The sequence below is a fragment of the Bubalus kerabau genome, chromosome 16, assembly GCF_029407905.1.
Source record: "Bubalus kerabau isolate K-KA32 ecotype Philippines breed swamp buffalo chromosome 16, PCC_UOA_SB_1v2, whole genome shotgun sequence".
NCBI lineage: Eukaryota > Metazoa > Chordata > Mammalia > Artiodactyla > Bovidae > Bubalus > Bubalus kerabau.
In genome coordinates this window covers 33,634,425-33,650,034 of record NC_073639.1, presented here as the reverse complement: position 1 = coordinate 33,650,034, position 15,610 = coordinate 33,634,425, and the positions used below count along the sequence as shown (strand labels likewise).

Here is a 15,610-nt window from a genome sequence, read left to right as displayed (position 1 = left end):
ACTAGCTTACAGTGTTTTCTTAAGAGGACCCCTAGATAAAATACAACCAACACAGAATGAATGAGTATATCACATGTGCCTGACACACAGCGTTAAATATGTGATGGAGAGAGGAAGGCCAGCTGGTGGGCAGGCACTGAGGAGTACACACAGTTCTGGATGTTTATTGAAACAAGGCCTCAAAACTGCAAGTGCAGAAGGAAGATTCTCAAATCTCATGATAGAGAGCCCGTGAGGGCCGTAGCATCTATCAAAGGTGATGTTGAAACCCCCACCAGGTGGAAGAAGTTAACTGTGTGCTGCCCATAAGTGTAGATACCCCATACCCATTGGAACCAAAATTAACTCCTGATACCTCACCACCAACCAGTTAGCAGAATGAGAACTAGCTGATCATGTACCCCACAATCCCCCACCCTCACCTTTTTTTGTTGTTATTGTTGAAGTATAGTCAGTTCACAGTATTGTGGCAGTCTCTGCTGTGCGGCAAAGTGACTCAATTGCACATATATATGTGCTGCTGTGCTGTGCACAGTTGTCGTGTGCTACTCTTTGCGACCCTGTGGTCTGTAGCCTGTCAGGCTCCTCTGTCCCTGGAATTTCCCAGGCAAGAACACTGGAGTGGATTACCATTTCCTCCTCAAGGGGATCTTCCTGACCCAGGGATCGCGTCTCCTGCATTGTCAGGGAGATTCTTTACCATTAAGTCACCTGGGAAGCCTGTTATACATTCTTTTTTTTTTTTTTCATATTTTCCCTTATGGTTTATCCCAAGCAATTGGATATAGTTCCCTGTGCTATACAGTAGGACCTTGTTGTTTATCCATTTTAAGTGTAATAGTGTGCATATACCAACCCCAAACTCCCAGACCATCCCTCTCGCTCCCTCCTTCTACCTTGGTAACCACGTATCTGATCTTGGTCTGCCTCACCCTGTCTTTAAAAACCTTTCCCTGAAAGCCAAAGGGGAGTTCAGGTCTTTGAAGCATTAACTTCCTGCATGCCTTGCTTGGTGCCTTAAACACACTAAGGAGAGTAATGTCAGGCAGATAACAGAGTGGGAAGGAATGGGTAGGTATCTGTCTCACCACTTAAACAACAATTATATTTTCAGAAATTGTCTGTATTGACAGTTTTGGAACTTTACAGTCTTTTTAAACACTTAAAGCTTCCAGAGGAAAGCATGTTGGGTAAATTGTCAATATTGGTTGATGTCAGCCTTTTGTGTAGTAGCAGCTGTCTATCTTCCACCACCCCCAGTCCTATGACCAGCATTTGGGAAGATGGCAACCCCCACTCTGGTATGGCTTGCTGGATCCAAAATAGGCAATGAAGACCTTGTCCTTCAAATATTGGAGTTTGTATTTCGACTGCTAACTGCCTCTGATCAACAAAGTACAGACAGAGTCTGGTGGCCATTGTTTCATCCATGAATGTCTTTTTTTGTTTTTGTTTTGACATTCAAAAGCAACCACTAAAGAGGGAAATTTAGAAAACTATCACCCATGCCCAAGAAAAGATGTAGACTCAGAAAAAGATCTAAGAGACTTTAAGCTTTCACCTCAGACTTATCTCAGCACAGAATTACCCTACAACAATTGAGGAAAAAAAACAAACAAAACAGCAAACGCTGGGCAAGAGGGAGAATTTGATTTCCAGAGTTACCACAGTATAAGATTCAAATTTTCATTGTTAACAAAAAAATCACAAGGCTTACAAAGAAATAAAATATGTCCGTTTGAAGGAATAAAATTAATTGATGAAAAATGTACCTAATGAAGCTCCCATTCCCATTTTTCTTAATCAGAGTCTTTAAAACTAAAGAGTTAAATAAAGGAAGATATAGACAAAAGATAGCAAAGCAGTGTATGAAGAAAACAAGATTATCGAGAGAGAAATTATATAAAGGAACCAGAAAGGAATCTGCAGCTAAAAATACAGTAACTAAAATGAAAAATATACCAGGGGGTTCAAAAGTAGCTTTCATCAAACAGAAAGAAAAGAATAAGCAGACTTAAAGATGGAACAGTTTAAATTATCAAATCTGAGGAACAAAAAGAATGAAGAAAAGTCAAGCAGTATCTAAGGAATCTGTCAGATACATGAACTAGACCAGTACACACACTGTGGGAATTTCAGAAGGAAAAGAGAAAGGGGGCAAGAAGAATATTTGAAAGAATAGTGGCTCCCAACTTGATGGAATACATGAATCTACAGATCTGATAAGCTTAATGAACTTGAAGTAGGATAAACCAGAAGAGACTAACTTCAAGACACTTTATAATCACACTATTGAAAACCAAAGACAAAGAGAAAATCCTGAAAGCAGCACAAGAGAAGATACTCATCATATACAAGGGATCCTTAGTAAACGTATCAGCCAATTTCTCAGCAGAATCCTTGTAGGCCAAAAGCCAGTAAACTGATATATTCAAAGTGCAAGGGGGAAAAACCTGTCAACTAAGAATTCATTATCTGGCAACACTGCGCTTCAAATTTGAGAGACAGAGATAAAGCCTGAAGGGAGCAAAAAAGAAACAAAAGATACATTGATTTAGAAAAAAGGAATAAAACTGTCTTTGCTCACAGATGACATTATTGTTTATGTAGAAAGTCATAAATAATCAGGTTACATGGTTAATATACAAATGTGAATCACTTCCCTATGTACCAGCAATGAACTGGTAGAATTTGAAATTAAGGGCAAAATACTATTTGCATTATCACCCTGCCCAAAATATGTACAAGATCTATATGAAGAAAAGTATAAAACTGATAAGAGGAATTAAAAAAAAAACTAAATAAATGGAGTTATATTCCATGTTCATGGATAGAAAGAGTACTGTTAAGATGTCAGTTCTTCCCAACTAGATCTACATATTCAAAACAATTCCAATAAAAAAATCCTAGGAAGTTATTTTGTGGATTTTAACAAACTGATTCTTAAAGTTTTTGTGGAGAAGCAAAAGACCCAGAATAGCCAACATGATATTTAAAAAGAACAAAGTTGGAAAATTGATAGTACCTGGCTTCAAGACTTACTGTAAAACTACAGTGATCAAAACAGTGTGATATTGGTGAAAAATTAGATAAATATATGAATGGAACAAACTAGAGAGCCCAGAAATAGATCCACATAAATAAAGTCAAATGGTCTTTGACAAAGGAGCAAAGGCAATACAGTGGAGCAAAGATAATCTTTTTAACTAATGGTGCTTAGCACAATTGGACATTCATATGTTAAAAAGTCTAAACATTGATCTTATATGCTTCTCAAAAACTAACTCAAAGTGGATCAGAGACCTCACAAAACTATAAAACTCCTTGAAGATAACAGGAGAAAATCTACGATCCTGGGTTGGTTGTTGACTTTTTAGATATGATGCCAAAAGTGAAGTTTGTGAAGGAAGAAATCAAGAAGCTGGACTTAATAAAAGTGGAAAACTTTCGCTCTATGAGTGACACTGCCAAGAGAATGAAAAGACATGCCACAGAGTGGCAGAAAATATTTATAAAAGACACATCTGAGAAAGGACTATTGTCCGTGATATACAATAAAACTCAACAATAAAGCTCTTAAAGAACTCTTAAAACTCAATAGTAAAACAAAACAAAACAAAAAATTAAAAAGCACCTGTTATAAAATTGGCCAAAGACCTAACAGACACCTCACCAAATAAGATATACAAATGGCAAATAAGCACATGAAGATACTCCATCCACATCATATATTATCAGGGAATTGGAAAAGTGAGACAGCAATGAGATTGTACAACACACCTGTTAGAATGGCCAAATCCAGAACACTGACATCACTAATAAATGTTGGTGAGAATATGGATTAACAGGAACTCTCATTCACTGGCAATAGTTTGGAATCTAAAATGGTACAGCCATTTGGAAGATAGTTTGGAAGTTTCTTACAAAACTAAACATACTCTTACATACCATCTAGCAGTCAGCCTCCATGGTACTTACCCAAAGGAGCTGAAAACTTATGTCCACATGAAAATCTGTACATGGATATTTAAAGCAACTTTATTTATAATTGCCCAAATTTGGAAGCAGCCAGGATGTCCTTCAGTAGGCAAGCGGATAAACTGTGATATGTCCAAACAATGAAATAGTATTTGGTAGTAAAAAAGAAATGAGCTATGAAACCATGAAAAGACATGGAAGAACCTTAAATGCATATTACTAAGTGAAAAGGCTATACACTGTAAAATTCAACTATTTGACATTCTGGAAAAGGAAAATGATGGATAGAAAGACTTTTTTTTCTAGGGGTTGAGGGGAAGGAGAGATGAATAGTTGGAACTCGGGATTTTTAGGCTGTGAAAATACTATGTATGACACTGTAATGATAGCTACTTCTTGTTATAAAGTATAGAATGCACAGCACCAAGAGTAAAGGCTAATATAACTGTGAACTTTGGGTGATTATAATGTCAGTGTGGATTGGTCAGTTGTAACAAATGTTACTACTCTGGTGGTAGATGTGCTGGATGTTGATAGTGGAGGAGGCCATGGTCTGGGGAACAGGGAGTATAGATGGTATAAGGGAAATCTCTATACCTTCCACTCAATTTGCCATAATGCTAATGTTTCTTTAAAAGATAAAGTATTCATTAAAAAAAAAAAAAAAAAAGCTGAAGGAGTTTGTTACCACTAGATTTGCCCAGTAAGAAATGCTAAAGGTAGTCCTCAGTTTGAAATGGACACTTGACAGTAACGTGAACACATATGAAGAAAGAAGCAATTTTGGTAAGAGTTTTACTGTAATTTAACTTATAACTCCACTTTTTACTTTCTATGTTATTTTAAAAGACAAATAACTTTTAAAAAATTACTGCTTTGTTATATACTATATAAAGATTTAATCAGTAACAGAAAGTAGGGAACAGATATGTATAAGAGTAGAGTTTTTGTTAATTATAATCCTCATGACTACCACAAAGAAAATATCTATAGATCATATATAAAAGGAAATGAGAAGAGAGTCAAAATATTTTACTCAGAAGAAAAAGAAGCAACACAAAAGTTAGTAAGAGGAAGTGAGGGACAGCAAATCTATAAGGCATATAGAAAACTAATAACAAAATGGCAGGTCCCTCCTTACCAGCAGTTACTTTAAATATGAATAGACTTCATTTTCCAATCAGAAGACAAAGATTGGTAGAATGGTAAAAAACATGATCCAACTATATACATCTACAGAGACTCATATTAAATTCAAAGACTCAAATAGATTGAAAGTGAAAGGATGGTAAAAGATGTACATTTGAGAGAGCTAGGATAGCTGTTTTAATATCAGACAAACTATAAGAAAAATACAAGAGATAAGGACATTATATATTAATAGAAGGTTCAATATAGAAGACATAGCATTTATGTAACTAATAACAGCCCCTCAGGAGATATATGAAACAAAAATTGACAGAAATAAGAGAAGAAATAAACATTCTGTAAGCATAATTGGAGATTTCAATACCCTGCTTTCAATAATGCATAGATCAACCAACCCAACATAAAATGATAAACAAAATAGAGTACATGAACAACATTATAAGGCAATTAGACCTAACACATTTAAGAATTTTTCACCTAACAATAGCGTGTGAATAGTGTGAAAGTCTCTCAGCCGTGTCCGACTCTTTGCGACCCCATGGACTATACAGTCCATGGAACTCTCCAGGCCAGAATACTGGAGTGGGTAGCCTTTCCCTTCTCCAGGGGATCTTCCCAACCCAGGGATCGAACCCAAGCCTCCTGCATTGCAGGTGATTTCTTTACCAGCTGAGCCACAAGGGAAGCCCAAGTATACTGGAGTGGGTAGCCTATCCCTTCTCTAGCAGATCTTCCTGATCCAGGAATGGAACCAGGGTCTCCTGCTTTGCAGGCAGATTCTTTACCAACTGATCTATCAGGGAAGGCCGTATCACCTAACAATGGAAGAATACAAATTCTTAAGATCACGTGGGGCATTCACAATAGACTATATGTTTAACCAGAACAGAATTTCTAATAAATTTTAAAAGAGGTATCACACAAAGTATCTTCTCTGACAACAATGGGATGTTAGAAATCCCTAACAGAAGGAAAATGAAAATTCACAAATATGTAGAAATTAAATAGCATATTCTTAAGTACCCCATGGCAACCCACTCCAGTATTCTTGCCTGGAGAATCCCAGGGACGGGGGAGCCTGGTGGGCTGCCGTCTATGGGGTCACACAGAGTTGGACACGACTGAAGCGACTTAGCAGCAGCAAGTACCCCATGGGTCAAAGAAGAAATTACAGTGGAAATTAGAAAATACATTTGACCCTCTGTATCTTGGATTTCTCATCCATGAAGGAAAAAAAAGAAGATGCAAGAAACTCAAATCAGAAATGAAAATGGAGGCATTATTACTGACATTACAGAGATAGAAGGGATTCTAAGAGAATACTATGAACAATTGTTATATATCAAATTACATAACCTGGAATAAATTCTTGAAACACATAAATTACCTAAACTAATTTAATAAAAAATAAAAAATTCAACCCACCTATAAGAAATAAAGAGATTGAATCAGTAATCAAAAACCTCTAACAAAATTCTGAATCAAATGGTTTCACTAGTGAATTCTACCAAATATTTGAAGAAGAGTTAGCACTAACTCTCCTCAGACTCTTTCAAAAAACTGAAGAGAAGGGAATAGTTATTCTATTGAGGCCTGCATTACCCTAATACCAAAACCAGATAAAGGCATCACAAGAAAATAAAATTACATACTAGTACCCCTTATAAATGCATATGTCCTCAAAAAATATTAGCAAATTAAATCTAACAGTGTATTAAGAGGATTATTCACCATGACAAATAGGATTTATCCCAGTAGTATGTGATTCAATATAATGTAAGGAAACCAATATAATGCATCATATTAATAGAACCGAGGGGAAAAACTATGTAATCATTTCAACTGACATGGAAAAGTTATTTGATACAATCCACTGTCCTTTCATGATTAAAAACTCTTAGAATGCTAAAATTAGAGGGAAAATTCCCCAACATGATAAAAGATATTTATGAGAAACCCATGGTGGGCCTTATACTCTGGTGAAAGGCTAAAAGCTGTCATCCTAAGATCAGGAATAAGACAGGGATACATGCTTTTGTCATTGGTATTCACTGTTATGCTGGAATTCCTGTGTTCAAAATAGATATAAATCAGCTGTCTTTCTATATGCAGCACTGAACAATTTGAAAAAGAAATTCAGAAAGCAATTCTATTTACATTAGCATCTTAAAAAAATAAATACTTAGGAATAAATCTAACCAAGGAAGCAAAAGACACACACTGAAAACTAAAAAATTTTAGTAGACCTAAATAAATGGAAAGACAGCCCATTTTCATGGATAGGAAGACTTAGCATTGTTAAGACATTATTACAGTTCTAAGTGATCTATATATATTTGACACAGTCCCTGCAAAAATGGAAAAAGCTTATCCTCAATTTTTTATAAAATTGCAGGGAACCCTGAAAAGCCAAAATGACCTTTAAAAAAAATAAAATCGAAGGACCAACACTTGCCAACTTTGAAAGCTACTACAAGGATACAGTAATTAAAACAGTTTGGTCTTGGCTTAAGGACAGACATGTAGACTAATGGAACAGAAAAAAGAGTCTAGAAATAAACACTGTCGTATATGGTCAGTTTATTTTCTACAGTGGTGTTGTTCAATGAAAGAGAGGATCATCTTTTTAACAAACGGTGCTGGAAAACTGGATATCCAGTGTGTAAAAGGATGAGATCCATACTTTATACCAGATACAAAAAAATTAACTGAAATGGATTGAAGACATAAACCTAAGAGCTAAAACTATAAAACTCTTAGAAGAAAACATAGGGGAACATCTTTATGATGCTAGATTTGACAGTAGTTTCTTGAGCATGACACCAAAGCACAGGCAATGAGAAAAACAGATAAATTTTACTTCGTCACAGTTATGCACTTTTGTATAAAAAAAGAATACTATCAAAGTGGAAAGACAACCTACTGAATGTGCTATGCTTAGTCACTCCATCGTGTCTGACTCTTTGTAACCTCATGGACTCTTTGTAGCCTGCCAAGCTCCTCTGTCCAAGGGGATTCTCCAGGCAAGAATACTGGAGTGGGTTGCCATGCCCTCCTCCAGGGGATCTTCCCCACCCAGGTATCGAACCCAGGTCTCTGCATTACAGACAGATTCTTTACCATCTGAGCCACCAGGGAAACCCACCTAGTGAATAGGAGAAAACATTTGCAAATTATATATCTGATAAGGGGGTTAATAGTCTGAGAAAATCTTCAACATGCCGGGAGCCGGCATATTGCATATTGAGTGCATATTGCATATTGAGTGCAGCACTTTCCACAGCATCATCTTTCAGGATCTGGAATAGCTCAACTGGAATTCTATCACTGCCGGGAGCCAGCGTGAGGAACTCTGCCCATGACAAAGGTCATGAGGAAGGAGGCTCCGCATACGCAAAGGTGGGATCGAGCCTCAGGAGTCCCCCTGGAAATTCTCGAGCATCTACCCCCCAAACCAGAGTCTGCCTACTTTTTGCTTTGTGCTTTCACCTACACCTCTGACTTTATGGGGGGCTGTCCCCCACTACCTCTCTCTGAAAAGAGAGTTAGCTTACAGATGTTAACAGGCCTCCTGGCCAGAAGCTGATGTAAATCACCTGAACTTTTGCATATGATAAGTTTGAAAGCCTGGCTTAGATTAGGACCAGGAACTGCTGTCCTTGCATGACTCCACCCCTTCCCCCATTATCCTCTATGCACAACTTAAGGTATAAAAACTACTTTGGAAAATAAAGTGCGGGCCTTGTTCACCAAAACTTGTCTCCCCATGTCGTTCTCTCTTTCAAATTCTGGCTGAGTCTCCATCTGGAGCGTGGAACCCGCCATGCTTGCTAATTATGCCTGGGCTTCTAAGATCCGACTGGGGAGGCCTCAGTGTCTCCTCTCCTTCGGGAGAACGGAAGGACGCCTGCGGCCTACATAAGTGGTGCAAACTTCTTGTCTTGAAGTTTTATTGGTCTCCCGCGTAAACCAAGCTACTCAGCCTCTTTTCTCCACTGAATTTTCCTACTGAGCTATCCTCATTCTATTATTCTTTATATCCTTAATTAACGTTTAATTAAGCAGTTGTTTCCTGACCCTCGCCTACGCCGTCTCTCCTTCGAATACCCTGGATCAGCTGGGGCTGGACCCCGGCAAACAACTTCAACACACACACACAAGTTGCTCAGTCGTGTCTGACTCTTTGCGACCCCATGGATTGTAGCCCACCAGGCTCCTTGGTCCTCCCGAGAAACCAACAGTTCTTGCACTATGATCTTGGACTTCAGGCCTCTAGGACTGTGAGAATAGAAATTTCTATTGTTTAAGCCACCCAGTCTGTGGTATCTTGTTATGGCAGTTGAGCTAATACAGATGTGTATAATCAAAAAAATTGAAAGTAAATGTTTGTGTGGATGTGGAGAAATTAGAACCTTGTGCTTTGCTCTTGGAAATATAAAATGCTGCAGCCATTGTGGAAAACAGTTTGGCATTTTCTCAAAATGGTAAAACATAGAATTACCGTATGACCTAGCTATTTTACTCCCAAATCTATATCCAAAAGATATGAAAAGTGTCAGTTGAACAGATATTTTTATGCCCATGTTTATAGAAGCAGTATTCATAATAGCCAGAGGGTAAAAACAATACATAGTCCATCAACATATGACTAGATAACACAATAGGTATATACATACAATGGAATGTGGTTCAACCATAAAGAATAATGAAACTTTGATTTAAGCCTCGACATGAATGGTCCTTGAGAACAAATATGCTTAGTGATACAAGGCAGACTCAGAAGGATGAATTTAGTATGCTTCCACTTATATGAGGTACCTAGAATAGTCAAATTTCAAAGACAAAGTAGAATAGAATTTATTGGGGGCTACAGGGAGAGGGAAAGTATTATTCATTATTTAATGAATAGAGTTTTTGTTGGGGATGATAAAGAAGTTTTTGTTAGAGATAGTAGTGATATAATGTGAATATATAATACTGATGAGCCACTACACTTAAGAATGATTAAAATTACAAATATCATATATATTTTACAACACACACAAAGTCTTAAACAAAAAAAGCCACTGATTTCATTAGGTAAGTGTTTAGATATGAGTGGAAACTATTACACTTATGGTAACAAATAAAAAGTTTCCAAAATCCTTATTTTTGCATGAAATTTGGATTTTTCCTCAACATTTTGTTGAGGAAACAAACAGATTCATGTTTTCATTTTCAAGGAAATGCCTGAGCCAAAACAAAGTCTGAATAACTAAGTTGTTGGTTAATCTTCTAATTAAAAATGGTATTCCATGAAAAAAATCAGCTAGTCCAGGTCACAAGTTTTTTTCAGGAGTGCTTTGACTTAGTACAACAATCATAATACTGCTGTAACAAATATGCCATAGACTGAGGAGCTTAAATAGCAAGTGTTTATTTCTCACAGATCTGAGATTTAGGTGCCCACATATCCTGTGTTTGGTGAGGGCCTGCTTCCTAGTTTGCTCATGACCATCTTGTTGTATCCTCATGTAGCAGAGAGCCGAGAGAGCGGGAAGTACTCTTATATCTCCTCTCGTAAGGGCACTAATCCCACTCATGAAGGCTCTGCCATCATGACATATTTACTCCTAAAACCATCACATTGGGGGTTAGCAAGTCAACAAACAGTCCATAACAACAGCTCGATCATACTTGGTATGCTTCAAAAGTGCTTTTCTCCTCCTGATTGTTATAATAAACACATAGAATGAAATTTACCATCTTAACCATTTTTAAGAGTACAGTTCAGCAGTGTTAAGTATATTCGCATTGTTGTGAAACATCTCCAGAACATTCTCATTTTGCAAAACTAAAGCTTCTGTCCCATTTTGTCACACGCAGTAAGACGTACTCAAGTGTTGATAGTTCATAAAGTTAATTTTGTTTGCTTCATCAAGGATCTCTAAGATAAAACTGGCAAAAGAAAAAAATTCAAGTATTACATAGCAGTGAATAATACAACCAGTAGTAAGTAAGGTTTGGTGCCAATGCTTCAGTTTGCATCAGCAGTTTTATACAGCATTGCTTTAGAACCATCAGTATAAAAGTGAACACAACGAAGAGGGCAAATAATGTCTAGAATTTTGAAAATAGTTTTGACCTTGCAGGCTTTCTGAAAGGTTCTTGGAAACCCCTCTAAGTATCTGCAGACCACATATTGAGAACCAGTGATGTAAATCAGTTTTAGGAAGATCACTTTGGTGACAGCATAGAGGAAGGAGGTTGGAAAAACCCAGACACCAGTTAGTTCAAGTGAAAGGAGGAAAGCCTCAATTTGAATAATAGAGTGAAGATGAAAAGGAAAAGATGGATATAGGTGAAATTTCAGAGGTGAAATTGATTTACAGAGTTGTAGGTATGTCTTTAGGATAATGAAAATATTGTCTGTGTGCCGGATTTTATTCCTCATTTCTACTTTTTCAATTTATGTTATTAACCTAATTACTCATAAAAATTGAAAATTTCTCCAGTACCATAAGAAAAAAATAAATATAAACTAAATTAACAGATCTGGAAAAGAGGAGTAAGCTAGCTGGTCAGTTATCTGCTTCTACTTACTGTTTCAGTTTGAGGATTTATGACTATGTCCTTTATCTACTTCTGAATTAACCCATGTGTTGAACATGAATAGCTGTGTATCATTAGTTTAAGAGAGTTTTAGGGGCTAATGCCTTCACTGTTCAGACTCTCAGTAACAAACAGTGCAAATTGTTTTAAACACTTGGTTCTCGATATTTCAGTTTGAAGGTTTTTTTCCCCCTCAAACAGCAGTTCAAATGCTTCGCCTTCAGAAGGTGCACCACTAATAGGAAGTTATGGATGTACTCCTCATTCATTCCCCAAGTTCCAACACCCTTCTCATGAACTTTTGAAGGAAAACGGCTTTACCCAACAAGTGTACCACAAGTATCGTAGAAGATGCCTAAGTGGTAAGATGCTTTCCTTTATATAGTCATCTTTAAGATTAAAACATAATTGTAAAAAATTCAAGTTGTAACATTTAATATCAGGTTAAAATATTCTTTTATTTTGTTTTGTTTTAATTACCTTAAATGTTTTTATATATTCTTTATTCAAGTATTTTATAGTTTAGATACATTAGGGAATAAACTTTACTATGTTCTCATTACTATTGACAAATGCTTAAACTTGAGCAATGAGTCAGAAAAATGATTCTTCTTTGTTTAGAAGAAACCCACATATGTTTTGGGGATTAATGTATTTCAGCTTTCTTTATTTTATGCTGTGTAAAATGTCTGCCATTTTGACTTTTTTCAGAGAGAAAACACTTGGGAATTGGCCAGTCCCAAGAAATGAATACCCTCTTTCGTTTCTGGTCCTTTTTCCTCAGAGATCACTTCAATAAAAAAATGTATGAGGAATTTAGACAACTTGCTTGGGAAGATGCAAAAGAAAATTACAGGTCAAATATTTTCTCCTATTTTTACACTTGGAGGGAGTTTTTATTTTTTAAAGTTAATTTATTTTTGGCTGAACTGGGTCTTCATTGCTATGGATGGGCTTTCTCTAGTTGCACGAAGTGCATGGGCTTCTCACTGCAGTAGCTTCTCTCGTTTCGGTGCACAGGCTCTAGTTCAAATGGCTCAGTAGTTGTGGCTCACGGGCTTAGTTGCCCCATGGCATGTGGGATCTTCCTGACCCAGGGATAGAACCCATGTCCCCTGCATTGGCTGGCAGATTCTTAACCATCAGGGAAGTCCCTGAAGTAGTCTGATTTTGGACTGTGAAAATACCATGTGATAGCTAAGGAAAAGATTGTATTAGTTTTCTATTGCTGGATAGCAGAATACTCCAGAAATTAAAAGCTTAAAATAACAAACATTTATTAGGTAATAGTTTCTAAGGGTCAAGGCTCCAGGAACAACTTTACCGAGAATCTCTGGCTCAGTTCCCCTGTAGGATTGCAGTCAAGGTATTGGATGGGGCTGCAGTCTCTGAAGAGATTAGAGGATCTTCTTCAAGCTCATTCACTTAGATATTGGCAAGAGGCTTAAGTACCTCACCACCTAGGCCTCCCCATAGACATTTCACCATATGACTTCACTCAAAGTGAATGATCTAAGAAAGAGGAGAACTTCCCAGATGGAAGCTTCAATGTCTTACATAACCTACACCTGAAACTAACATCACTTCTGCCATATTATTGTGTTCACACAAACCAACCCTGGTATAATATAGGAGGGAACTACACAGGTTTGTGTATATCAGGAGGTGGGACTGTCTGAAACTGTCTTAGTGGCTGGTACAAAAGCCAAATGAAATTTGAAAGACATTTTTCTCTCTCTTGCCCCCACCATTACAGATTTCCCTTGGATGTGCATATATACATCCCCAAACTGATACATGCTTAGAGCCAAACCAATTGTTAAGATTCCTTGAGACAAGAAGTAAGGCCTTTCATGATACCTCCGGACTCACCTGTTCAATCTCATTTTTTCCTACTACAGTTAACCCTTCGACAATACCGATTTGAACCTGAATGGGTCCACTTATATGCATGTTTTCTTCAGTCGTAAATACTGTAGTACTCCATAATCCATGTGTGATTGGATCTGTGGAGTTCTCTTGTAAAGCTCAAATAAGAACCCATTGTTAATCAATTTGTGATCTTCAAGAGAAATACAAGATGCTGCAAAAACTTTTTTCTGAAAAAAAAAAAAAAAATTTTTTTTTTACACTTGCACTGACTTGTGTAAAAATAAAGCCTATTTCGTTTTCATCTAGAATCTTGATCAGGAATGATAGATAAATGGCATGTATACCTCATTACTGACATCTCTAATCAATCCCAGCATTATTTAATATTGTTCTTGAATTCAAATTTATAGTCTTTCTTCTCACACCTTTAATGGCTACTGCCAGTTAATCTGAGTTGGCACAAAAGGCAAAATTTGCCATTTCTTTAAAAAAAGGTTTTTTTTAAATTTTATATTGGGGTATAGTGATTTATATATATAGTGATTATATATGTATATATATATATATATATATATATAGTGATTTATAGTGCTGTGTTTCAGATGTACAGCAGAGTGATTCATTTATACATATATCCATTTTTTTCCAGATTCTTTGCCCAGATAGGTTGAGTAGTTTCCTGTAGTATACAGTAGGTCCTTGCTAATTATGTGTTTTATATATAGTAGTGTGTATATGTTAATCCCAATCTCCTAATTTATCCCTACCCCTACCTTTCCCCTTTGATAACCATTAGTTTGTTTTCAAGATCTGTGAGTCTGTTTCTGTCTTATAAATAAGTTCATTTGTATCATCTTTTTAGATACCATATATAATATTATATGATATTTGTCTTCCTCTGTCTGACTTCACTTAGTATGATAATCTCTAGGTCCATCCATGTTGCTGCAAGTGGCATTATTTATGGCTGAGTAGGTTCCATTGTATATATGTACACATCTTCTTTATCCATTCATCTGTTGATGGACATTTAGGTTGCTTCCATATCTTGGCTATGGTAAATAGTGCTACTGTGAACATTGGGGTGCATGTATCTTTTCAAATTATAATTTTCTCCAGATATATGCTCTGGAATGAGATTGCTCGGTCATATGGTAGTTCTATTTTTCACTTTTCTCTGTACTATTCTTCATAGTGCCTGATCTAGATATTCTCATTCAAACTGTGGTATGCTACCCATTAATGGGTTGAAATCAATTTAATGGTTTTAACTTACTTAAAAAAATAGTAAATGCAGGGGACGTGGGTTCATCCTTGGTCAGGGAACTAAGATCCTCCATGTCGTGGGGCAACTAAGTCCGCATGCTGCAACTACTACAGATTCCACATGATGCAATGAAGAACCCATGTAGCATAACTAAGACCTGACTCAGCCAAGTAAATTGTAGGTCAGTTGTTCAGTCGTGTCGGACTCTTTGCAACCCCATGGACTGCAGCACGCCAAACTTCCCTGTCCTTCACTATCTCCCAGAGTTTGCTCAAACTCATGTCCATTGAGTCGGTGATGCCATTCAACCATCTCATTCTCTGTCGCCCCCTTCTTCTCCTTCTGTCAATCTTTCCCAGCATCAGGATCTTTTTTAATGAGTTGACTGTTCGCATCAGGCGGCCAGAGTATTGGAGCTTCAACTTCAGCATCAGTCCTTGCCATGAATATTCAGGGTTGATTTCCTTTAAGATTGACGGGTTTGATCTCCTTTCTGTCCAAGGGACTCTCGAGTCTTCTCCAGCACCACAATTCCAAAGCATTGATTCTTCAGTACTCAACCTTCTTTTTGGTCCAACTCTCACGTCCGTACATGACTACTGGAAAAACCATAGTTTTGGCTATACAGACTGTCAGCAGCAACCTGATGTCTCTGCTTTTCAATGTGCTGTCTAGGTTTGTCATAGTTTTCTTTCCAAAGAGCAAGCACCTTTTCAATTCATGGCTGTAGTCACTGTCCACAGTGATTGGAGC

General features: G+C 37.0%; 1 protein-coding gene across 8 annotated transcripts in view; it reads left to right on the top strand.

Moving 5' to 3' along the window:
• LARP1B (La ribonucleoprotein 1B) overlaps positions 1–15,610 on the top strand; it is a 134,375-nt gene that overhangs the window by 105,523 nt on the left and 13,242 nt on the right. For 7 of the 8 annotated variants that reach the window (XM_055550534.1, XM_055550537.1, XM_055550536.1 and 4 more), the window contains exons 15-16: positions 11,920–12,080; positions 12,430–12,574. The exons of the other annotated variant lie outside the window; for it this stretch is intronic. In XM_055550534.1, coding sequence (XP_055406509.1) covers positions 11,920–12,080; positions 12,430–12,574 — 306 coding nt within the window. The remainder of the gene's footprint in view (positions 1–11,919; positions 12,081–12,429; positions 12,575–15,610) is intronic. 8 annotated transcript variants of the gene reach the window in all.